We start from the raw sequence: 26,287 nt of genomic DNA on the forward strand, positions 1-26,287 counted from the left end.
CACACTTCAATTAACTGTGTTATCACATATCAGAACTGTGTGTGTCCATTCTCCTCAAAATAGCAAAACTCATCTAATAGGGTCAGAAGTGACAAGCACAGCTGATACTGCTTTTGGCAATGAAGTCACAACCCTTTTGTCTACCTCTCGCAATTGGTCTCTCCTTGGACTAGTTGACTGAATAGAGTAGATGACCTTTTCTTCTGTATCCGGAGAAGAGAAGGTTATTTCCAACAGCAGCACTGAAGAGGATTCTTGGATGAATCAGTCTTTCAGATATAAATTTGCTGCTGTTCTGGTTGGTAACAAGTAGAATACAGAGATAGTGCTGCTTAAAGTGTTTGCAAACACTGGCGCATGAAATCCTCCAACTGCCCAGGTAAGAAAGGATGTAAAATTGCTGTCAGCTCAGCAAATCATCAACATCTGGATGTCTGAAAAAACACTAATGTACACATAAGCAGGCTAAAGGCAAAAAACAAGGATCTGAAAACACTAAGGACCTATGATGAATCAAGAATCTGATGAAGGGAAACAGAGTTAAACAGAGGTAGAAATTCAGTAAAGGCAATAAAGCCTCTTGGCTTGGGGACAGATAGGTATGATGAAACAAGAAACTGCAAACAGCAGGTTCCAGGTTTGCAGTGCATGGAAAGCGTGTGCAGCCTTTGTCAAGACATGTTTTATATTTCAGGTTTATCCTGCGGCTCTCCAATTAACTACTTAATACCTCAGGAACTTGGAACTGAATATTATTCTCTACCTGGTAGTTAAAGGTGGACAGAATTGCAAATGCAACAGTTAAGAATGCTGATCTAGTCACTGACACAATCATCTGAAGTAAATAGGAGAGAGATGAGAAAGATTCCCCATCTGCTTTGGTTTCTCAGAAATCAGAATTTAAACAACCACAAAATATTCAATTGAACAGGGGACTCTTGGGTCACCCTTACCACACTCCCGATAATGATGGGTCTCTGTTTCCCAGGTAAGTCCAGTGCCAACTTAACAGTCCTTAGCCCCTATCTGCAGATAGAATATCCATTGAGCTTTCTCTTTTTCCCTAGAAGGAATGGGGAATTTGAAGAAGCAAGAGAAGTACGTGGTACTGAGCATAATACTGTATTTACTTTAATACAGATTTTCCTCTCTTTATGTGGGCTCTGTATGTGCGAATTCGCTCTTAGAGCAGTCATGAGATGACCTTTTTTTATACTGAAAATTTGTGATATGCAAGTAAATTCACTCTTATGCGATTGATGTAGTGGAAGCCTGCAGTCAGCTGCTTTGGGCAGTGCATTGTGGGAGTGACGCCATAGGTGGAGAAAGAAAAAAACATTATTGGGGGGTGGGGGCTGAGCCAGGTGGTAGTGCCTGGGCTGGGCTGAAGCGCTGGCCCCTGAAGCCCGGCCCTGTCAGCACGGCACCCCTGGAGCCATAAGCCATGAGGCTGCCCACCTGCAGTACCTGTGGCCACCACTCAAGGCAGCTGGTGCCTGTGTTTCTGGAGCTGCAGCTGCCCGGGGAGCGGCTGAACACCATGTCAGTACAGTTGAGGTCTTGGAACGTAACCCTATTTGTTACGCTGTAAAGTAGGTTCCCTTTATGTGAATTTGAGTTATGTGCCATTTTCCAGGAATGCAGGTACAGCATAAAAGTGAGGGAAACCTGGATAAGACAAGGTTTCTTTTTCACCCAATCAGTATGAAAAAAAGCTTCTTGTCTTGTATTTGCATAGGAGGTGGGGGGCAGGAAAGAGGCAGGCAGCTGCTGCAGCTGTCTTTGGCCCTAAGCCTGGATGGGGGCCAGAGTCAGACTGACAACAGCCTCCTACTCCTATCCCCCCCTGCTTCTCTTACGTAGCTTCCGCCCAGCCCCTTCCTCCCTCCCGCACCCCCAATCCCTCCTTTACATGTATAGCTCAGCTCTGGCTTGGGCTGAGGTTTCTGCCAGGCCCAGAGTACATGGAAAATCCTTCCTCTGCCTGGCCAGTCAGCAGCACTGACACTACTGCATGGCCAGGCAAGGACTGGACTTCCATGTCTTGTGCTCCAGAATGGAGCAGCCTGAGCAGCCTTTGACAGTATAGTGGGGAGAGTGTGGGAAGAGGCTGAGACTGGAGCAGGGGGGAGGGGCAGAGGCTGGGGGAGTGCAGGTGACAGGGGAAAGTGGGCGGGGCAGAGAGCAATGGGACCACCTGACCCTTCCCAGCCACTGCTTTCCCTGCTGCAGGAGTGGGGGAGGGGGATTCAAGACAACCCTCCAATATGTAGATTCTATACCTGGAAAATTATAACCAATTTATAAATTTTCCATATATAGAATAAATGTGGGGTTGTCTTATATTCAAGGTCATCTTATATTTGAGTAAATACAGTAGTCCTGGGGCTTACAGCAAGTGCTTCTGGTCACAGAATCATAGAAGTAGATCTTCAAGTCTGATCCCCTGCCTGCGCAGGAAAAAAACTGGGCTCAAAACTGGTCATCTTTTCTGAAATGCCCCCCATTCTTACTTAGCTGAGTTGACTGAAGTGTATGATTTTCTATCATGATACAGAAATCGACTGATAAAGGTAAGCTATTAGCTTAGGAGAAGGAGACTCCAAGTCTTCTATCAACCACCTGGTTGTTCTACCTGAAGAAACAGAAACCTAGTTTTCAGACTGCTAAAGTACTCTTATAGAAAAGCTCTGAAAAATAATTTAAAAGCCCCCAAAGAACCAAAAAACCCATACACTACCTAATTCAACCTTTCCTATTTGATACACATATACATTCACACAAGAACAACATCCGCTAATTTGTTTTTTTACCATTTGAGCAACTTATACAGCAGGATATCAGAATTTGTAAAGTATATAAGGCTACAACAATAAAATGAATGGTTTACTCTGTACCTCCCCTTCAAGCATAGTTTTCTAGTATTACGCTTTTGTGGCTGAATGGCATGACTATTGAAGGTAAGCAAGCAAAGAAACACAAAGACTAAGCAAACTGAATTTCTTATCAGCTACCAAATACAGATCACACGTAATCTTAAACTATAAATGGATTCTTGCTATTCTACTAGATTAGGATCAAGTATAAAAATCTGTGTTTGTTCATAACAAACCTTTATTCAGTAATTAAATGTATTAATATCCTCATGTTTTGCAAATTATCTAAGAGATTGAAGAAAATGCACAAGAAACTATGCAATGAATACATTCTTGTCATTTTATGTTGTTTGCCAGTGACAAAGATAATCCACATAGTGGCAACCGTAAATCATTTCCAAACAATTTGTTCCCTGTGTTGGATCTTGAAAGTAAAAGGTCATTGCTCTTTTGAACTATTAACATGTCAACAGCAGCTGTTCTAACAAAACCCATACTACAATACTACTTGACTATCAACATTTTGTTTTATTTCTCCTAATGGATAAACTGTGCATTTTTTTTTACTATTAGCCAGAAAACAGCACTAGAGCATGCTCCTCTGACTGAAACAGAAGAGCCTAGAAGCTACTGTATATGGGGAAAGTCAATGTTTGACCAGTCATTTTTTTTCTTCTTTCAACTAGGAAATAAGGACCTAGTGTCCTGCACCCAGTTAACATTTAACTTTTGTTTACAATACAAAAGAAAAAGAGACTCTATTAATCAATATTTTTTTCAATCCATAAATTCATAAAACATGTGCCTTGTTGCAATTTATGGCACAATTAGTAAATAAATGTAATGTCTGCCAGGAGCTATTAAGAACTGACTTTGTCTCCTTACACTCAAACAGTTCTCTGATGCTGAGACAACAGAAACCAGTTCACATTTGTCCTGGGCTTTGCCATGCTCCCTTCAGGTCTTCCCTGCCCCCAAGAAAGGAAAATTTACAAAACCGCCTTGAAACACTAAAGTGCTATAAATAGCTAAATGAGAATGCTTACTGAACTAAAGGTTTTAATTAACAGCCATAACTATATCTGAATTCCACAACAGGCAAATCACAGAAATAGAAAGTGTCACTTGGGTGCAAGAGAAGGTGAAAGTTTCAGAAAAGAAAAATCAGTCAAGGAATTCAGACAGAGACGTGTAGGATATATGCAATAGAAAGGAATAAAGAAGTAGAATAGGAAGAAAAATCTCCCCCCCTATAATTAGTAACAATTAAGTCTATTTTTTGATCACTGCCTAGAGCACCTTCCTAGCAAAGGATACCACTGCTTCTGAAGATAAACTGAGGTAAACTTCTTATGGTCCTAACAATAAGGTTGTAATGGATTATGAGCTAGCAACTCTTATACATTTCTATGGTGATGACTGACAAGCTTTTATTCTCTGCTGGGCTTTGATCCCTTCTGTAATAAGTTTGTGTGCAGTGCCATGTGTTTTGAAAGCAGAACTGATCCACTGCTTTCAAGTACAGGTATTTGGTTGCAAGAGCAGGGAGTTAGCTCTGAATGTATTTCATCTGACACATGCAGCAGTTTTCCTCTGACCTCGAAACAAAGGATGACTGAGGGTCTGTAAGTATCCAAATCTTTGGGAGAAAAACATTTAATTCTGCCTTAAGAAGAAACATCTTTTCTTAAAATACAAACAAACAAAAGGTTTAATGAAGTTTTAATACAAAAAACCCTATGAGTATTATACAAGCGTCAACTCTTAATTTATTTCCACTGCTGACCACTAGCAGAACTGAATCACAGGCCTCTTTAAACAAGATGTAAATCAAGACCCAAGATATTAAAGTTATCAAAATAGCTACCTAGAAGTACTCAAATTTCTTTATTTTCTCAATATTGGAACTCTTTTTTAAAAGCGTGTAGAACACAGTACTTTGTTTCTTTTGAAGTTCTAACTAGGATTGATAATCTGCTGTGAAAAGGGCTAAATAATTATTCATGAATTATTGACACTTAATTTATTAATGAAGAATCTTGCTTATTTATAACTTTTATAATGAAAATTTAATGCAATACATGCAACTGATACTACTGTCTATCCTTACATTCTCATACTGCATGTTCATTAAATTTCATCCACATATTTTCCCTCTGTGCTTAAAAAAAAAGATAACGTACAAATATGTTAATTTGCATAATAGGAAGGTTCTATTTTAGGGGTTGGCAACCTTTTTTGGGCAGAGTGCCAAAAAATCCCCACAACCTTGACTTGTAGGATGTTGGTGCGCTGGGGGCAGATGATGGAGGAGCAGCAGCAAAGGGCCCAATCCTTGTTGTGGCAGTGCATCCCTAGCCCCTTCCCCACTGTCCGCCCTGAAGCATGCATGCACCTGCCACAGACAACAACCTGGGCTGAGGCTCCACGGTCCCTAGTGTAGCTGTTTGCAGCCTCCCAGCTGCCCACCAAAGTTGACTCAGGCTCTAGGCAAGCCCCGCCACAGAGCCTGGGCTACTGACAGCAGGTGGCAGGGAGGCTACAAGCAGCTGCACCAGGGTTGGTAGAGTCCTGGCCCAGCTTGTTGCCAGTGGCAAGTAGACACACACCTCAGGGCAGACAGTGAGGAAAGGGCTGGGGCTGTCCTGCCACAACAAAGATCAGGTCCCTTGCAGCTCCCCAGCCATCTGCCCAGAGTGTACAGAGCAAAATGTCTTCACGTGCCATGCTCTGGCCTGCGTACTGGGGGTTGCTGACCCGTTCTCTTTTGTAATTATATTGGAATGATTTTGGCCACATTTTCCCCCTGCCCCATTCACATTTTATCAACTAACTTCTGTAACTCCACTCAAAGCTCCAGATGGATGGAATTTAAATTTTGGTCACCATCCAGCCCCGCACGCTCAATCTAGTGTACAAGGCCGTGGCCCATAGGGCTCTCCACTAACCCTGTGGGGAGGCCCATGGGCAGATCACATAGCACCTGGGGCTGGATTTGGGCTGTGGTCTTAGAGTTGAGCACCCTTGGCATAAAACAGGGGCGGGCAAAATGCAGCCCAGGGGCTGGATGCGGCCTGCCAGGTCATTCTATCCGTCCTGCAGGGCCCTTAAGCATTTAGAAAATTAATATTAATCTGCCCTGGGCTGCTTGTCACATGGCCCTCAATGGCTTGCCGAAACTCAGTAAGCAGCCCTCTGCCCAAAATAATTGCCTGCCCCAGTCTAAAAGATTTATTGCAAAGGGTTTAAAAGAGAATTTTAAAAAGGTGTAGAAAAAGACCACATTCTCAAGAAAGTTTAGGTAAAGAAGCCAGGAAAAAGAAGGAGCTAGAATCAAGGGAAAGGATTTTTTTTTCCAGGTGAAATGAAGCCAAAGCATGCATATGAAAACGGGATGGAACACATAAGAGTAGGAGACTGGATGACATCAAGATGACAGATCCAGAAGCACTATACATGCTTTTAAATAAGAGATTTTCAATTTCTTAATACAAATCTTTTAAAGATTTTCTTTGTTCTTAAAACCCATATTACCTATAGCAGCTCATCTTTCAGCAGAATGATTGACTTCCTTTCCCCACTTTACTCGCATGCTCTGTAAAATCACTCTAATCCTTCTACAATTATCTAGCTCCCTCTTTATGCCTTGCTTGTCCCAGTGTTCAGAAAATCTCCAAATTTGTGAACAATGGCATGATTTGACTTGAATTGCCAAGGAAAGGTCAAAGTTAGGTGCAACTTTTATGTCAACAGCACTACAAAATTTAAAAAAAAAATAAAGCTGGAGGAGCTGTTCAGTAAGTTCAGGAGGACAATGTCAAACTTTACGTAGCAATCTGATTTCTAACAAGTAGGTAACATATGCAAGAAGCTCCGGAGGAATTTTAGTACAATCAGGCAAGGAATGACTCATTATGTCTATCCAGGAACATGCCAATATATTTGCAAGACTGAGTGAGACAGGACTATATGCCCATGCAGCATGTAAATCAAGGATCTTTGATATTACAGCTCTGACCAGTTCCAGGCTATACTGAGTTTCCAAATGGAGAACACTTTCCAAGTAAACAGCTCCTGATGTACAACAGTGTCTTGAACCTGTTAAGACTAGTCTGTCAGTAGTGCTCACCCAGCCAAATTCCAAGCTATCAGATGCAATATCTGGCTGTGGTTCTGAGATGTGTGGCCGATCAAAAGATGGATGGGAGGCAAAATGGATAATTCCAAAAGATCCATCAGCCAAAATTGCCTCAGCCAGTAGACAGCTGTTACAATGAATGTCTCAACCTATCACAGATTATCACAGTCATGGATAGGACATAGAAGATAGAAAACATGCAAAAAGGATGTCTAGAGACTCCCATTACAAGATAAAGGCATCTGCTAAGAAGCTTAGACTCATGTCCCTCTTGGGTAATTGGGTAATAGTTCAGGTCACATGGTGCTGTCCTGTCATGAGTCACATCTGTCACAGAAGTACCCATTAACCCACTGCCACAAGACCTCCATCATGAATCAAATCCTATTTACCATTGGTCATTTTAAGCAATCAGCCAAATTGCTGCATGGAAAAGCCACTTAAGAATAAGAAAACATTGCTACCCGGGCCATCAGACGGTTCTGAAACTCCAGGGCAAACAGATGCAACTCCAAAATCGTCCTGGTACTTAGTCCTTTGGAGAGATAAGGTCTCTAGCTTGTACCTGAGGCTTCTAAGAGGAACATCATCAGGGAGTGGGTAATTTCTCTCTCACGTCTAGCCACTAACCTAATTCTCGTAAGGCCTGGTACAGAAAAATAACATGAGCAACCTCAGAAACTGCACTGGCTATTGGTGACATCTAGTAGGTCTGTTGCCTGGGCATGGTGACATGTAGCTCAGCAGCCCCACACATGTAGTTTGCTTTTCAGTTCTTTGCTTGATGGTATTGAACCATTCTTTCAGTAAGCAAGCTTTTACCAACAGGTCTCCATGTTCCTATGCAGTCTTCCATGTGTGTTGATACGAGACATATGGAGCTCTAACAAGAACAGGAAGAGGACAGGGCTTCTACAGTTTTCTGCTGGAACTTGTTCCTTACCATCCAGCTGTCAAGAACAAGCAGACAATTTCTTTCCTCCTTCAGTAAGCTGACAACACTGACATCCATTTTGTGAACATTGTTGATGCTATAAAAAGTTTAAAAGTCAGTGCCTATGTTTATAATGTACTGTATATTTCAGGTATTTCTTGTGGCACAGAGGAATAGTTAAATGGAAACACCTCCCACAAATCAAGAAAGTCACCAAACAGTTTTAAACTTGGAGAGAAAAAAATGGAGAGAGCAGCACATTAGCTCTAGGTCCAGATGGCATGTATTTGTTAATCCTTCTCAGGTCTAGGTTAGGATGAAGGGACACTTTCTTCTTCAGCGTAAAGAAATACTATGAGTAGAAGCTCATTTCCCCAAATTCTGTTGGCACCTTCTTTATGGCCCCCATATAAAAGCAGCAAGACCACTTTGGTTTCTAACAGGTTATCATTAGCAAACTCCTTGAGGAAAGATAGAGAAGGAAGACCAACAGTACAAAGAGTGTAACTGGATGGGGTAGTCATATGTGAGAATTGCAAGTACCCACACCCCCCTAATATTACAGAAAAATCAAATTGGGTAAAAGGGAGATAGGTAAGCTCTGGATTTGATCCGATACGTCTCCTAACAGCTCTGCCAAATTTGTTGGCATGATACAAGTGTCAGATTCACTGCCAAGGAAAAAGTGGTGGCAACTCTCATTGGACCTCTTTCTTGGCAGGGCACTCGGGTTACCTAGCAATGGCTCTGCACCTATGGTTATAGCTAGGGACCTACTCAAATCGTGATTTTGTGGAAATCAGGCAATTTCTGTGAAATCTGCTGTTCTTGGATCCTTAGGTTTCTGCATACAATGCATTTCTATCATACCTTTCCCTACAAAATTGAACAGAACATTAAGACTCCCAAAATTATACACAACTTGCAACTGACTTGTCTCCTGTGTTTTCCACAGATTTGCATAGTTGACATTATCTTAGAGATTTGCATTTCTCCCAAAATATATCAAAATTTTTCTTTAAAGACATGGCGATTTCAAAATGTACTCCTATGGTTGGAATGATTAACATTTTATATTAACTGCTTTACAGTTAATATCAAGGATAAAGGAAGCTGGCTGAATAATAGTGCAAAAACCCCTCCCATAATCTAATACAGGAAAATACCATCTGTTCTAGTTGCCATCCATACTTTATTGGAAGCCCTGTTTTAAAGTGCAAAAATCTTTGGACTGTGCTGCCAAGATCTCCATAACAATGGAGGAGTCATTCTAGTTATAACTGAGTATTGAATTAATAGAATTTACACATCCTTTTAATTGCATTTGGGGAAAAAAAATAAAGGGGGGGGAGAGGAGGGGGATTTTAATTAGATAATCCATTTAGAAATGTTGCGTTTCACAATTGTTTTAGCATACTTCAAAGAGAAACTGTTGGCCAGTATGTTTCCAAGTTCATATCCTATTAAGTTAAAGCTGAAAATATTGAAATAAGTATAAAAACCTAATTAACAATTAAAAAAGGCTGCAATTTACTGAGTCACTAATGAAAATTCAGTGCAAATCTGCAAGTGAATTCTGCGTTCTATTACCATCTACTGGTGAAAATAACTCACAAGCACAACATTGTTCCCTATAAGGTGATACTGGAGAAATTCCTCAAATACGCAAATATACAGAGCTAAAAAGTAAAAGCAAAGGTAAAACAAAGGTATATTTAACTGACTTGACTGCCATCACTACAATCAGTTAAGCTAGTTATTCCTTGAGGATGCGTTATATACTCAATACTCTGCCTGAACATATTCAGCATTTTTGCAGGCATCAGCTAGGGATACAAAACAAGCAAAAACTGGTGTGATGCATGTAAAATAAATTAATTAAAATTAGAAATACCCATTTCTAATGGCTACATACACAGCAATAGGATATATGCACTGAAAAAAAATCACAGTAGAATACTTTTTCAGATGTTAATTTAGCACAGTTGAAGCTCTGCTTGACAATATGTGAGCAAAGAAATTGAAAAAGAGTAGTGATCTACATAAAACATCTTTCCTTAAGAAAGTAGTTCTGCATTACTCCATGGAAATAGCTGAATTAATGTTGCAAACAATACACTGGAATAAAAACAGACTATTTTAGCAGGAAAAAAGTTCACAGTCAACTTCATTTTATCCTAGCATACACAAGTATACCTCATGTTAACTTTGATGGAGACTGAAGGCTGAGTTGGTCTCTTAGATTCTATTTAAGTCGTTTATTTTGGGTTAGTGAAAAGTAAATGGCTAAGGAGAAGACATTTGTTCAAATAATTGTAAATCCAACTTACCTCGAGTGGCATTAGTCTAATTAGTGTTGCAAAGCACTGAGTAGCCATGAAACGTACACTGTCTGTCTGATCACTCATTCTACCCAGAACTGGGACCACTAGGAGAACAATATATGGAACAATACCAACATCTAGCTGTTCCATTACACCTGGATTAATTATTAAGGAAACTTATTTTTATTAGTTCAGAACCTACTTTACATTAAAATACGATGTTGTAGTTATGGCTGTGAGTAATATTTCAACTAGTCATACCAAGCAGAATAGGAAAAAGTGAACTAGCATCAAAAGCAAAAGCAGAAGTCTTATCCAGGCATATAGCTAGAGGACGCCTAAAGGGATCCACACTAATGCTTGCAGCCCTAGATGACCTAAGCACATATAGCAGTATGGACAAACACACAATACCAATGTAAATTACACTGAGATATGTGAATACTTATAAATTACATGAGGATCAGAATAGAAAAGTATGCAAGGTAGATTTTAAAGGAGCAGACCTAGCTATTTTTGTACCCTGCAGCTAGGGGGAGCCAGTGAAAGCTAAGACCAGGCAGGGCAGCAATCATGGGGCTGGGGTGGTAGCCCCTGTGGGGGCCATTTGGCCCCTGTAGGGGGGCTGTTATCCCTGGTGGGGGGCAACAAAACATTTTATGATGATGAGACACACTGCTAGGCGTCCAAATTGCTTTAACACTGTAGATATATCAATAAAACATGCCCAACTGATCGCTGTGTCTCTGTCTTACTCTCTATATATAGTGATCACATAGTCATAGAATCATAGGGCTGGAAGGGACCCAGAAGGATCATTGGGTCCAGCCCCCTGCATGAGCAGGAAAGACATCTGGGGTCAGATAACTCCAGCCAGATGACTGTCCAGGTTTCTCTTGTACCCTAGAGGTCTTCAGGATTGCACCACCTCTTAGGCAGAGCTTGTTCCATAGTCTGGATACCCTAGTTCTAAAGTTTTTCCTAATGTTCAGTCTGAAACTATCTTCCAGGAGTTTGTGGCCACTGTTTCTAGTTTTCCCCCACGGTGCCCTGGTGAACAGTTGTTCACTGAGCCCAATGTACGCCTCTGATATAGCAGTAAGCTGCAGGTCCCCTCTCAGGATTCTTTAGGCTGAAGAGCCCGAGATCCCTCAGTCTCTCCTTGTATGGCTTGCCATGCAAGTCCCTGATCATACAGGTTGCCGTTCTTTGGACCCTCTTGAGCTTTAGCACATCCTTGTTGAAGCGCAGTACCCAGAACTGGACACACTACTCCAGCTATGGCTGCACCAGTGTTGAGTAAAGCAGGGGAATCACTTCTTTGGATTTACTGGAGATGCATCAATTGATGCATGCCAGAGTTTTATAGGCCCTAGCGGCTACTGCATCACATTGCTGGCATCTGTTGTTACCTCCACATCCCTTTCATTTGTAGTGCTGGTCAGGTTAGCAATGCCCAGTTGTAGGTATGCTGGGGGTTCTTCCTTCCTAGATGCAGCATGTTGCACTTCTCTACATTGAAACTCATCTGGTTCTGTTCTGTCCAATATGCCAGCCTGTCTAGGTCTGCTTGTATCTGCAGCCTACCTGTGGTTGTGTCCTCACAACCCCATAACTTGGTGTTGTCCGTGAACTGGGCCAATGGGCTTTTCACCCTTCATCCAGGTCATTGATGAAGATACTGAACAGCACTGGGCCAAGTACCGAGCCCTGGGGTATGTGATTGCCCATATCTCGCCAGGGCAACACTGATCCGTTCAACTGGACTCTCTGCATCTTACCCGGCAACCAGTTTCACACCCACTTGATGGTCCTGCAGTTGAGCTCAGTATCTTCCAGTTTTCTGATCAGTACCTTGTGGGATACCAAGTCAAAGGCTTTCTGGAAGTCGAGGTATATGATGTCCACCGTTTTCGTCTCGCCCAGGTGACAAGTCACCTGGTCATAGAAAGAAATTAGGTTGGTCAGACAAGACCTGCCTGCAACAAAGCCATGCTGGCTGTCATTCAGTATTGTGCCTTCTGCAAGTTTGTCACATATAGTCTCTTTGATGAATGTTTCTAGGATTTTCCCTAGATGTTAAGCTAATTGGCCTGTAGTTTCCCAGGTCTTCACGCTTCCCCTTCTTGAAGGTGGGCATAACACTGGCCCTCTTCCAGTCCTCTGGGATTTCTCCAGAGGCTCATGATTTTTGAAAGATCTTTGCCAGGGGCTTTGCGATTAGTTCGGCCAACTCTTGCAGCACTCTTGGGTGGAGCTCACACGTCTAATTTCTTTAACTGATCATACACCAGTTCTATGGCTATGGTGGGAACAGTGTCAATCCCACCCTGCACACTCTGTGCCCTACCTGGCATGTTGGTCCCCTTGGTCTTGTGAAAGACCGAGGCAAAGTAGTCATTTAGGAGTTCTGTTTTTCCTAGGTGGTAGTGGCTGGGTAACCTGAGGCACTAAGCAGCGGCTCCACACTCCCATTAGTTTTTTACTTTTACCCCCCATGTAGCTAAAGAAGGACTTCTTGTACTGATTGGGCCAGGACAGGTGCTGGCTCTGGGCTCTAGCTCCCCCCCAGCTGCAGATCAGGGTTATTTTGCCTCAAGTGGCACAATTTGCTACACAACAAAGTGCATGTCTGAGCACTTGCACCAAGGCAAAAAGCCCCAGAACAAATTTTCACTGCTTCTATCTGAACTGCTGCAAATGCACATGCTTGCATGTGTGGACACGCTCTATGAGGGGGAAAAGAAAGCTGCATCTTAGATTCAAGTACTGGCCTGGGGCAATCAGCAGTTAAGCTCCAGCTTCAGCCTGGGCTCAGAACTGAAGCTGGAGCATAGCTACCAGCTGTCCTGGGACTGGGTGGCTCATATGGAGGGGGAGGGGACACATGACCAGGGGAGTGTAGGAGAAACTACAGTGGTGGTAGAAGGAGGAAGAGGAAAGAGTATGCAGGATGGGCAAGTGGCAGGGGTCTGCCCCTGCACTGTGGGGTGGAACCAATTTAAAAGATACCCTCCCAAATAATTAGATTCTATTCTGTAGTTTTTCAAGTATAGATTCTAATTAATTAGGGAGTCATTGTAAATATAGTGTTCCAAAATGGATATATGCAGACAACCTGTAAATTGGTGCAACTTGTACCTGTAGAATTGCACACCCCATTTTTTCAGGGTCAGTTCTCCATCACATTGGGCAAAGCTACCCCAGTTGTCAGCCCACTTTAAAAACAAAAACCCAGGCAACCAGCTGTAGTACCAAATGAACGAGCTTCATTTGTCAATGTCCTGAGTCACTAGTGCATCAAAGGTTTCCCTGCCAGGGGAATCTGGTTATTTAGCCAAAGGAACCCAAAGAAATCAGAGAAAATGCACTTTTAAAACAGACTATTTCAAAAAGCTTTTCCTCAACAAAAAGTAAACATTACAGTAACATTTTAAGTAAAATTTCAGTTCTCATTAGAAGTTGCTGTGGCAAATTTGGAGACTAAGAACGAAAACAAGGGATTTTATTTAGTCCCTGAAGTGGACACCTCCATAAAACCTAGGCTATAAAGTAGTCTTGCTCACCAAGATTTTCTAAAATTTACCTTAACACAAAAAAATTCTGACTAGATGCACAAGGGGACATTTGTTTCACTATATTAGCTGTTTCCATTCCCTCTTTAAGAAACTGCACAAATCTGAGATTTAATACATAATTAGGGATGAACTAGCATAAGAGTATTGCCAGAAAGCTTGAGGTCTTATCACACTGCCTACAGCATCTGCTACAATGCATGTTATTACTAAGTGCTGCATAACTCAGATATTGAAATGAACTAAGAGCAAAAACGGAAGAAAATGTCAAGCAGAAAATATGGTGGGTAGATGCAGTTATATTCCACTAAAGCTCACTAGTTTAAGAGTTTACATTCTAATCCCAACTAGTAAAAGTAATACGTCATTATAATGGCTAATGGTTTCCCTTCTGTTTCAGATTCATGAATTAGCATTAGCTCATTTGCTGTGCTACATTAGATGTAGTTAAATCAATAAAAAGTACTTTAAATCATCTAGAAGTGAAATATTCCTTAGCTTTGAAGAGTTGTGGTAACTGTTCATGATATTTTAATACAACTGTTAAACTCTTTAAAGGTAACGACAAATGGTTAACAAAAAGATGCACATTCTTTCTCTAGTAAGCTAAGCAAATTTAATTTTTATTAAAGCTACTCTTCTTAAACAGCAAAAAAGTATTGCACATTTTTCTCTGATTTCATGAGTTAAGTAGTGTGTCCTTTTGGTCTGCATTCTGCTGTAACTACAGTTTCTACTTTTTAAGGAATAATGTCATTTTTTTAAATGAGCAAATATGTACAATATCAGAGATGCCAGCTAGGCAGGTACCTCAAGACAGTCATCCAGCATGGGATATTTGAATTCCTGGTATATCTTCTACTTAAACACAGTACTTCAACATTTTGGATCCCATCAGCAGGATATAGTCTAAAAGGCCAGTACCAGATGCTGCAGAACAGTAATGAAATAACTTACTTGCAGTTATGTTTCTTCCTTATTTTAAGTAGTAAGTAATTGGCTCATGTCAATGTTATGACTTACAAGTGTTTATCTCACCTTTATCCAACTTTTGCAACTATGGGCTTCAATAGTTAGGAGTAGTAAATACCACAAATTCACTACATGCTATGCAATTCCCTTTTATCTAGGCATGTGGCTTGTGAATGCTGTGATGCTGGGGTGCATGGACTGTCCCATGCAAGCATGAGGGGCTCCCAAGTGGACCTGGAAGTGGACCAGAAGTACTTATGGTCCACTTCCAGGTTCGCCACCAAGCATGTGGAAGGGCCCCCCGCCCTCCTGTGGGATGCTCCATCTGCCCCAGCATTGCAGCATTCATGAGCTGCACTGGTACCTTGTGGTACACAGAAAAAAACATGGAAAGCTGTGTCTGTGTCCCAATCGCCAATTCTCTGACTCAGCATCGAATCTTCAGATTTGGCCAAATTGAATCAGGGACAGTGATCCGAATCAACGAACTGAATCACTGTTCCTGATTCGGGTTGAATCCAAATCATATAGGGCTCACTTTGCACACGCCTATTTTTATCAGTCTTTAAGATGTATATTACCTTTATATTTTTTGGACAGCCATTTACTCATTTATTTAAGAGCAATTCTGCAATTCTCTTTCATGTTCTCACTACCAAAGCTTCACCCAATCAACTTCTTCAATAAAGACAACTGATTTAATCTTACAGGAAGCCTATGATACCAGAAGGACCATATCACAACCTTACACTTCAATATCTTCCCCTAATAATTCCCTAAATCATGCAATGAAGAACAGACTTCTAAATGTTATTAAAACAAACAAACAAACAAACAAACAAACAAAGTAAAAAACAAAACAAAACACACAAGCAAGGATACAGGCAAGTGCTTCAATTGCACCCTCTTGTTTGGTGTTGTCATCTATTGCTCCCAGCCATGGAAGAACCTTTTCTAAAAAAATATTCATGGTTTCCATGGTAGCTATTTTGCTCATGACACCTACACAACGAGCAGCCATGTGTCTTACTGCAGTACTGGGATGCTGAAGGCACATGTAAAGATGAGGCAAATGTTGTATCAACTGGAAAGGAAAAAAATAGAGCTCAATATTTATTAAATGCCAATTATTTAATGATTTTATTTTAAAATGAATATTTTCTATTTCACCATTTTTGGTACCTTAGTCAATGTAATAAAATGCTTAAAACTGTAATCTACTTTTTCTCACTGAAGAGTGGTTTCAGGAGAGAGAAAAAGACTGCCCACACAAGTCTAATATAAGCCTTTAATTTTCTGGGACACAGAACAAGTGATATTCTTCAACACAAAAAAATTTCAAATAAGTAAGATACATCTATGAAGGTTTTAATCAGATTTTAAAATTAAAGCAGATCTTTATCATTAGGATTTTGGAAAATACTTTTTTCATCTTGAAACATATCATTTTAATCAGAGCTGCAAGCCACCTGTTTGGTTTTTTTTTTAAGAATCATAATGTTTAAATATTGAAAAACTGAGTCCAACTCAGGCTTTTGTTTTTGAATTTTCTGACCTCTATTTAGAACCATCTTCAAAATTAGACAATCTTGCATACTAACTTACTACACAAGAAAACATTGGTTACCTCCAATCCAGGCAAGGTAGTAAAGATTGCTTTACATTCCTGAGCAAACTACAGCAATTGCTTATACAGAAATTTAGTATTTGACAAATATTTACAATATGCTTATCATCTTGGCTTTAATAGCAAAGAAGAGACAGACCCAAATGACCAGTTACCTTCTACAAATGAAAGCTGTTAATTCTATTGTTCTTGGTATCTCGCATGGTATTTACAATATAATTACATTTATGTCTGTTTATCTTCAGGATACAGAACAGATGGAGTCAAATTTACTCTTATTTGTAAATATAATTTATTATTTCTAGATTTAGATTGTATTAAGTGTAGCTGGTACTACCTGAAAAATCAAGCTCCTTTTACTAATGAAAAAAGGCTGTCTCATTTGGTAAGGAGACTGGTATAAACTATTTGAAGGCGTAGATAAAGTGATGGAATGGAAGTGGTGTGTTTGATCACAAAACTGCTTTGGCATATTATACTCTACCAAAGGGTGGAGCTGAACATCCATGGAAGCTGCTGTTGTTTCAAAAACTTGTAGGGAATTCACCACCTCTTGGGCAGAAGCATCTCCTTTTTCCAATAAAGACTTTCGATCTGTTACAAAAATTAAAATATGTTTAGTTTGAGATTAACATACATTTTAACTTGAAATCATAACACAAAATGTACATACCAAAGTTATCTGTGTTAATATTGATCCTTAATGGACCAACCATAGCGTCCCAGAGATGTGGCAATCCTGTTGCCATTTCAGCACCAAAATGTTTAGCTATAGTAGACAAGGCAAACTCAGCTCCTCTCCTCTGCACAACATATGGTTTCTGAGCCTAGAATAAACACGATTCAGAGAATAAGATTAGGAAAAGATTTACTTCATTTTTAAATTTGTTACATTCAAACAAGTCTTGTTGTTAAATCTATAAAGTAGACCAAAAATAAGAATTTTGCATATGACATCAAGCTGGGGAGACCAGGGCTAGAATTCAGCAGGACCTCAACAAATTGGATGACTGGACCAAAAGAAGTCTCACAGGCCGCATCCAGACGAGCAGGGATGTGTGGTATGTGGCGCTGCAGGCCTGTCTGTGGCACCACACACCACAAATGCAGGAGTTCCCTGTGCAGAGCTGAGGGGTTTTATGACCCAGGAAGATCCTGGGTTCAAAAAACCTGCACCTTAAAAAAAAGCAGGGCAGTGCACATGGCAGCAGTATGCACTGCTCAAAACTGGAGCCTGGCCTCTGGACCCATGCTCTGGCTGCTGGCCAGGCTCCCAGCTGCAGGAGCACCACAGCTGCAGTCCCCAAGGCCTCCAAAGCTCCAGGTAAGGCCCCAGCCTCCTTTACCCAACCCAGGGTAACCTGCTGTGCACCAGAAGGCGATTCCCCAGGGACAAGCAGCAGTGGCACAAGGTGTACTGATTGATTCCTTCCCTACTTATATTATTAGCCATTATCAGCATTGTATTAAATGTTTTCCCACATAAAATGTGAAATAATTAAATATCATATGAATATTTAATTGTTCTTAAGTTTATCCTGCTTGTAACACAAAAATTAACCTGAACTCATTCCCCACCCCCACCAAGAGAAACTACTGAGCTATCCTTGATGTAACCTCATCTACAACACAGTCAGGCTGAGAAAATATTAAGATCGTTAAAGAACAGTTATCAAGAATAAAAACCTCTGATTTACCTCATCAAGTTCTGTAGGGATGTTTCCGCTGCTGCCAGTGGGAAGGTCTGGAATTTGGGCTTTTGGAGCCTTTGGTGTAGGACCTCGCCTACTTGTGATGGCAAAAGCAGCTTTTTGATGTCTGTACAGTGTTATTATTCCTCTGTGCTTGGTAACAGTATGATGCATCCCATCTCTATCAGAGTTCAGTCCTACTATAAAAGAATAAGATTGACAATTTACTTTAAAACTGAGTATCAAAAGGTAGGTAGGCCTTAGTAAGAACAGCCTATTATACATCTACACCTCTTGATTGATATTAGAAAGAGTAACTTCATTATGCTGATTTTATAGATGGGAAACAAACTCATTGGACTCAACTTGCCAAGATCACTCAAAGTTGGTGACAGAGCCAAGTATGTTTCATAGATTTCATAGACATCAGGGCTGGAAGGGACCTCGGGAGATCGAGTCCAGCCCCCTGCCCAAAGGGCAGGAAGTCACCTGGGGTCATAGGATCCCAGCAAGATAAGCATCCAATTTACTCTTGAAGGTGTTCAATGTAGGTGCTTGAACCACCTCCGCTGGCAGACTGTTCCAGACCTTGGGGGCTTGGACAGTAAAGAAATTCTTCCTTATGTCCAGCCTGAAACGGTCTTGCAGGAGTTTGTGACCGTTCGACCTCGTCATCCCTTGGCGCGCTCTGGTGAACAGACTTTCCCCCAGATCCTAGTGGTCACCCCTGATAAACTTCTAGGTGGCCATCAGATCACCCCTGAGCCTGCACTTTTCCAGGCTAAAGAGTCCCATGGCTCTCAGCCTATCATCGTAAGATCTGTTTTCCTGACCTCTGATCATGCGCATGGCTCTCCTCTGGACTCTCTCAAGCTTCTCCACATCCTTTTTGAATTGTGGAGCCCAAAACTGGACGCAGTACTCCAGCTGCGGCCTCACCAAGGCTGAGTACAAGGGGAGAATGACGTCCCGGGATTTGCTTGAGAAGCATCTATGGATGCAAGCCAGCGTTTTGGTCGCTTTACTAGCCGCAGCATCGCATTGGAGGCTCATGTTCATCTTGTGGTCAATAATGACCCCCAGGTCTCTTTCTTCTGTAGTGCTATCCAACGTAGCACTGCCGAGCCTATAAGGATGCTGCAGGTTTTTCCTCCCAAGGTGGAGAACCTTGCATTTTTCGGTGTTAAACACCATCAGGTTCTTGTCTGCTCATTTGCTGAGCTTGTCCAGGTCAGCCTGGATCACCTGCCTATCTTCTGGTGTGGATGCTTTGCCCCAAAGTTTGGTGTCATCGGCGAACTTGGCCAGTCCACTCCTGACTCCAATGTCCACATCATTAATGAAGATGTTGAACAGTATGGGTCCAAGGACAGAGCCTTGAGGGACCCCACTGGTCACAGGGCACCACGATGACTGACTGCCATCAATTACAACCCTCTGGGTCCGACCACGGAGCCAAATTTCCCAGCCAGCGGACTGTGGTGGAGCCAAGGCCACAACAGGCCAGTTTGGCCAAGAGGTGATCATGGGATACCAGATCATGTTACCCATGTCCTCCTGGTTCCCAAATGAGTGCTCAATTTACTGGTTCACAGTGAGAAACACTAGAAACAAGCAAGTGTCTTGTCATAATTTAAGACTTTTTTTCTTTTTTTCCTTCATTTTTTTTTAAAGTCTCATATATTATTTAAGTTTTATGCTGCACCCTTCTCATTATTTACTTTAAAATTTAGGGTGCAAAATTATATCTATTAAATAGTAAAAGCAATATTAAAATACCACTTAGCCCTAATTTGAAGTTCGATCAAATAAAAAGTATATGTATAACATGTTCCCTGGAATTGCCTAGAACACCTTGTATTCTAATACTGCAAAAGGAACAAATGTACAAGTTAACTATCATAGCAGATTACATTTGAAGATAAATTTTAATATTCACATGGATCTATTTCTAAGCAATGGTAACTGAACATCCATTTCAAGGCCAGTTTTGTAGGGTCTGTGTTTGTTCTGTAACATTTTTTTACACTGCCGTCTTATGATTAGGGCTGCAGAATTACCCTATGCCACACCAGTGTCAGGTAAAACTGTACCAAAATATAGCAATAATATTTTTTAGTTGAACACTAAAAACAGTACTTATTTCTGCAGATCATTAGTACTACAGAGCATGTCAATGTAAAACCACACCACAGGAGTACTATTTACTGCATTTTAAGAGCAATCAGACAAAACCTTTCAAAACATTAATTTTAAAAAATCCTCAAAATTACTCTGTTCTTAGGCATGAATAGATGTAGAACTGCACACAATCTTTACTAATTGCTAATTTCTCAAACATTTAAATATAAAAAACATGCACCACTGAAGTAGAAGATTCATGCCAACATCTGTACTTACGTATTTCTATAGTACAGCTAGACGATTATTTTCAGAGCCAACACATAGACATGGTTTACCTTTAGAATTTTCCTGGGTGCTTTGAGGTTGTGCAGGACATGCTGCTAAAGGTGTAAGATGTGGGTCCACACAAAGTGAGCTGCAGAGGTTTTTTATAATCTTTGAATTGGGGCAGGGAGATCTTGGTGTACACTGCTGAAGTAACTTGGCTATACATAGAGCTGCATAGTTTTGTACCAGTGTATTTTCTTCTTTTTTGACAGCTTCCATCAAAGGTTTTATAACAGGATTTAGTTTTTCTGGCAATTGTTGCAAGCTCACAACAGCACAGGCAGTGAAAGTATGGACTCGCAAATGTAACACTTGCCATTCCTGATTTGTTTCTGTAACAGTCATTTGGACTTGTTGTCGTTTGCTGTCTAACTGTTGTAAAACTTTACTATTCAAAGTAAAGGGAGATGTAACTTCACTGAAAACAGCAGTAACCTAGTTTAAAAAAAGTTAAAGCAAATTACTTACAGCAAAGCAGATCACTTAAAAGCTGCAGTTAGAATAATTCTGGAAATCTCTTAAAGAGCAAATTTACACCAACAAAAAATGGCTTCAAATATTCCCAAACCACTTGTGAATTTGGGCTGAATGTATCAAGTAGTTTAATCTGACCCCTTCTTCCCCCATGACATTTTCAGGCCTATATTTGTAATACCACAATGATTTCCCACTGTGCACTCAACTGTTTTCTTCCATTTGATAGATTTCATGTTTTGAGAGCTTTGTTTTGTGCTTATCTCACCACCAGTTTAACTTCCCCCTTTCCAGGTACTTCCCATTAAATCGTCTATCATTCCACTTCTGTGTACTCAATCCCACATGAACCTTTTCCCTTGCTTTTCAACAGTCTTACTGACAGAACCTCTCACCTCGCTCTTCATCCACCTCGGGGACAGGGACAGTACCAAAAGGATTCTTTCCAACTCCAAAGCCTAACAAAGTACAGCGGAGTTGCATCTTACGCAGGGGTTAGGTTCTAAAGTCAGCATGTGAGGCAAAAATCATGAATAGTCAAAATTAATTAAACGCTAGAATTACACTAAGCGCAGCGAGATGCTCACACTGTGAGAGGCACGCAGGAACTGAGAATGACTGAGGGAACAGCAGATTCACGTCTCCCATCTCACGCTCACTCTGGGGCATACGCTCATTGAGTGGAATGGTGGACGGAATCACCTGCACTATTTAAATTGTTATTTTTCTTCTTTTTTTTTTGCCAAGTGCATATAGTTGAATTTGCGTAAGTTAAATGCGCGTATGATGCAACTCCACTGTACTCTTCAGTACCTACCCAATTCCTGTCAGCTTTGCAGCAAAATCCTGTAAGAAGTCACTAAATCTAGCTGAGAACTTTGAATTTCCTTGATCTATGCTACCCTGGGTCCAGCCAGGAACAACCTGCTAAGGAACCTTGATTTCCTGTTCAGTTGGGGGCCAATTTTGGCCATGCATGTTCTGCAGTGAAAAACACAATAGGACAAACAAAAAATACTAACATAAAATGGTAAAGAATGAAGAAAGATGTTACAGACTGCCATAAGAAGTGGAATGCTGATGAAGGAAGCTTAAGTACATAAGGGAGGAAGAAGAAATCTATGGTTGGCAGTGCTAAGATTATTATAAAAAGGAAATCCTACAAATATCATAAGCCCCATACTAAACTGAGCTTTTGCTGCATTTATAACATAAGTCTGTTCTGAGTTTTGGAAAAGAAAAAAAAAAGGATTATATACTCAGATGACATATTAGAAATAAATGTTAACAGGCCCAGATAATTTGTACCAAAAATGATAAAAAATTGGCTAAGCAGATTTCTGTTCTGCTTCTGTTAATTTTTGATAAACCTTGGCATACCAGTTGAAATTTCAGAGGACTGGAAGGACAGGTCTACTCAAGAGCTATCCAACTTCTGGACAGCAGGGCCCACATGAGTTGCCAGTGGCTCTGCCCCCAAACTCTCCCTCACCATGTGTGAAGTCTACCCTTTCCCTGCAGCAAAAGCAGCTCTTCTAACCACATGTTTAGCATCCTCCTGTTCTGGCCATGTGCCTGCCTCAGTGTGGGTAGCACCACTCCCACAACGTGAGCAACCTAGCTCCCTCCCCTACCATGCACGCAACAAAGTTACTGTACTACACATGCAGCTTGGGCACCCCAGCCCTGCCCACTGAACTGCTGCATCCCAGAATGGGGGCAAGTAGAAGAGTAGAAGCTGGAGGAGGAGCCTAAACAATCCACCCAGCTGCCACGGCAGGAGCAATGAGGGAAGGGGAAGTGAGGACTAGACAGGAGACCATAGGCCACATGCTAATTTTTTATGAGACCCGCCAGTTGGAACACCTGGTCTACAGTGCAGAGCATTTGACACCTGGCACTGCTTCATGCAGGCTCTCCCCGAATCAGAAATGGCCACACAGCAATGTTAGTTAGTAAAAACTGTTCCGTTTTTGGTTCAAGAGGTAGCCCGTGTACAGCAGGCTGTGTTTGAGGGCATCACTCCCTGGCACAAATAACAAAGCTTAAGAGTGTTAATAGTCACAGCCAGTACTCCAAAAGGGCAAGCCAGATGACCCAGGTAAAACAGTCTGATTAGGCTGTAATATACTTACAGTTTTTGTAAGGCATTTGACTTATATTGCACTACACCAATTAAAAATGCATCAATAATATGCTGTCTCAGTACAGCCAAAGTTAAAGCAATAAATCAAGCTGTCTGATAAGTATTAATAGTGAATCTTTGGCAGCAGGGGATATTTTCTATTTCTGCACACCACTGCTGTGCAAATTTCTTAAATGCAGACTTCTTAATCATTTTATAAAAGTACTAATAAAAATGGAACCAGACAAGTTAAACATCCTTCCCCATAAAGTCTTATTTGTATGTAATATAAGTTTTAGCGACACTAGCTTTCAAGTAAATCAAATCTCATACAATGATTTCAAGAAATTTATCTAAATGGATTTTGATAGTTACTTTTATAGTGGTAATTATATAATTTTAACAAATGAAATACTTTAAACAGAAAAAAGTATTATGCAGGTAGATCCTTTGGTTTGTCCTTTCTAGTTCACAGGACAGAGTAAATGTCTGTTTCATATATATGCCAGAGAAACAGGTAATGTAGTAAAGACCACAATACATGTACAACTTTTGAAAGATACTGTATATTTTCAATATTTTTGTCACACATATTTCAAATTAAGACTAGGAGCTACCTATCAATTCAAATACTCACCAGCTCATTAGCTTGATCTATTGTAAATACACTGCAGTTTACTCTGTTCCCAATGTCAATATGTGCATCAGCTAGTGATGAAATGAACTGTTTACATTCATTTTGCATTCGGGTAAAAGGAACAGCAATTTCATCATAATACAGGTGCTCAGAGAGGACTTCAAGTAAGCGAGGGTGCACAGAAAAGACAATAGTTTTACATTCCTAAAACAAAACATGAAATTTGTATTTAAGTGTACGTACTTGTTGCTTTGGCTCAGTTAAAGTTAAGAAACAAAAGAACTAGAGATGATGGAAAATTTTAAACGGATCTGATGTAGGTGAACGTGCTGATAACTGAGGCAGGCAAAAGCAGCAATAATTAATTCTTTATAAAAGTTAATACTCAGTAAACTCTACCCCTCACTGGATTTTACATGGAAGATGACTTATGAAACAATCAAAACAAATTAAGAGATTATGTAGTTATGTAGGAAATGTTTAACTTAAAAAGAAAGCGTTCCTCTGGAATAGATGAACTAAAAATAAAACTTGTAATAAAGTTGATGAACCACAGCTCTGACAGTTGTCTTTAGCAATTAAAATACTTTAGTTATTCTGTTCCATTGTCACATTTCCTCATTTAGTAAGTGTAAATACTGTTTTGGCTTTTCAATTGTTTTTTTCTTACAAATTATTTGAGTAGCAGATGACAGAAACTTTTTAGATTAGCCTGGCAAACCATTGACATTTTTCTAAAAAGAATGTCCTACCTTTTGTAAGGCAGCCCACTCACAGATGACTAAAGCAACACTAATCCGTTGCAAGGCAGACTTGGAATTCAAATGGAAAAGCAGTAACTGGGATAGTGATTCAGCTGGCTTTACTTCTTGAGTAATGGTATTTACGCTTGGCTCACAAATACAACAGCAAAGTGCTCCTAACAATCTTAACCAAAAAAAAAAAAAATCATTATTGCAATTCATACAAGTTAAATTTCAGCAAAATATTGCTGTATTTAGAATTTGCATAGATTTAAAAAATAATAAGCCACTTTAAACTGTTTTTGTATTTTCAGTCAACTGACTTTGCTGCCATCATCCGTGCTCGCATAACAACATAATCCCTGGTTACAGAATCTTCTGTAATACTGTCTGCACCAGCAATATACTCCTGTATCACTTCCTTGGTCTGGGTTTGATTTTGACGTAGCTTGCCACCTGTTTTTTCCTAGGAAATATACACAGATGTTTATTTAGTAATAAAAATGACCATGTCCATTGCAATTACCAAGTTTAAATGCATTTAAGACAAGTACAGAAAATATGAATGCATATTTCCTAATTAGATTGTTCTGGTTTGGTATTTCTTGCATTCCTACATAGACTGGATTGTAAATAAATCTCTAATCTTGTATCACTTTGAACACAGACTTCTGAAAAGATTTATTGGTCATACTGTAACCTAGAGTCTGGCACTGTGCCCCTGCTGTGTATTGGTCTGGTTGTTTGGATTAAGACCCTCTGTCTGAATATGTCATCAGAACAAAACAGAAAGAAACACCTTATGATCTTCTCAGCAAGAAAAGTAATCCTGTTAAAACTGACTCAATTCTGCAAAAAAAGAATTTGAGGAAATAATACTATAGCTAATGCTGGTAAGACAAAAGCATGGCAAAACAAAACAACTAGGAGCTTATTAAAAACTACAGAAGGTTCACAAGTAATATCCACCAATAAAGTACATTTACTGGCAAGAAAATTGAACTATTTGCCATAGTTTCTCAACCTGTGGTATGTGTACCTCTGGGGGTATGCGAGACATGCAGAGGATACACGCATACCACAACACTCTCTCTCACCCTCTTTTCCTCTCAAAACCATGGCAAAAAATTTGTTGCGCTGCATATTGTGTGATGCTTTAAACTGCCCAGTAATAATTTGGTTTGCTGCGCTTTGCGTGGCACTGGGTTCAGTCCTCCTAGCTTTGGCCTACATCACCCCTAGCCCAGGTACATACTTGAGTTGTGCACCCCTGGTACAAAAAGGTAGGGACCAGATCAGACATCTGTCATATCACAGCCTTATATACACAGCCCTTCTATCAACATACAGTTTCACAGATGGCACGCATTAGTCTGTAAATATAAAATCCCCTGGAAAATTGAGTGTTGGGGTACTTATTAAAATTTTAATAAGTTAGGGGGTACTTGCTACTTAAAAGGTTGAGAAACACTGTTTTATGCGCTGATGCGCTTTGATAAGTTTTGTAACCAAGCAGCATATGTATTAAATGGTTTAGAGTGAAATACTGCCACTATATCAGAGGTGGGCAATTATTTGGGCCTGTGGGCTACATAGAGAGTTTTGCTGAGCTGTCACAGGCTAGGTCAGTACATCCCCCCTCACAACTCGCTGAAACTCCCTATGTAGGAAGGGGCTCCAGGATGGAAGAGAGCAGTGTTTGGGAATGGTATGGGCAACC

General features: G+C 40.5%; 1 protein-coding gene across 2 annotated transcripts in view; it reads right to left on the reverse strand.

Moving 5' to 3' along the window:
- The window catches only part of BTAF1 (B-TFIID TATA-box binding protein associated factor 1), a 99,421-nt gene that overhangs the window by 20,378 nt on the left and 52,756 nt on the right, over positions 1 to 26,287 (reverse strand). Inside the window, exons 17-25 of one of the 2 annotated variants that reach the window (XM_090056781.1) lie at positions 24,891 to 25,033; positions 24,577 to 24,751; positions 23,825 to 24,028; positions 20,597 to 21,023; positions 18,144 to 18,334; positions 17,120 to 17,273; positions 16,931 to 17,040; positions 15,702 to 15,903; positions 10,279 to 10,427 (exon numbers count right to left, since the gene is read on the reverse strand). In XM_090056781.1, the coding sequence (XP_089912907.1) occupies positions 10,279 to 10,427; positions 15,702 to 15,903; positions 16,931 to 17,040; positions 17,120 to 17,273; positions 18,144 to 18,334; positions 20,597 to 21,023; positions 23,825 to 24,028; positions 24,577 to 24,751; positions 24,891 to 25,033 (1,755 nt within the window). Of the gene's footprint in view, positions 1 to 10,278; positions 10,428 to 15,701; positions 15,904 to 16,930; positions 17,041 to 17,119; positions 17,274 to 18,143; positions 18,338 to 20,596; positions 21,024 to 23,824; positions 24,029 to 24,576; positions 24,752 to 24,890; positions 25,034 to 26,287 lie in introns of both variants that reach the window. The other variant, XM_090056780.1, reaches the window with a different exon arrangement.

Source organism: Crocodylus siamensis, chromosome 7 (assembly GCF_052110815.1).
Source record: "Crocodylus siamensis isolate JL-2025a chromosome 7, ASM5211081v1, whole genome shotgun sequence".
Lineage (NCBI taxonomy): Eukaryota > Metazoa > Chordata > Crocodylia > Crocodylidae > Crocodylus > Crocodylus siamensis.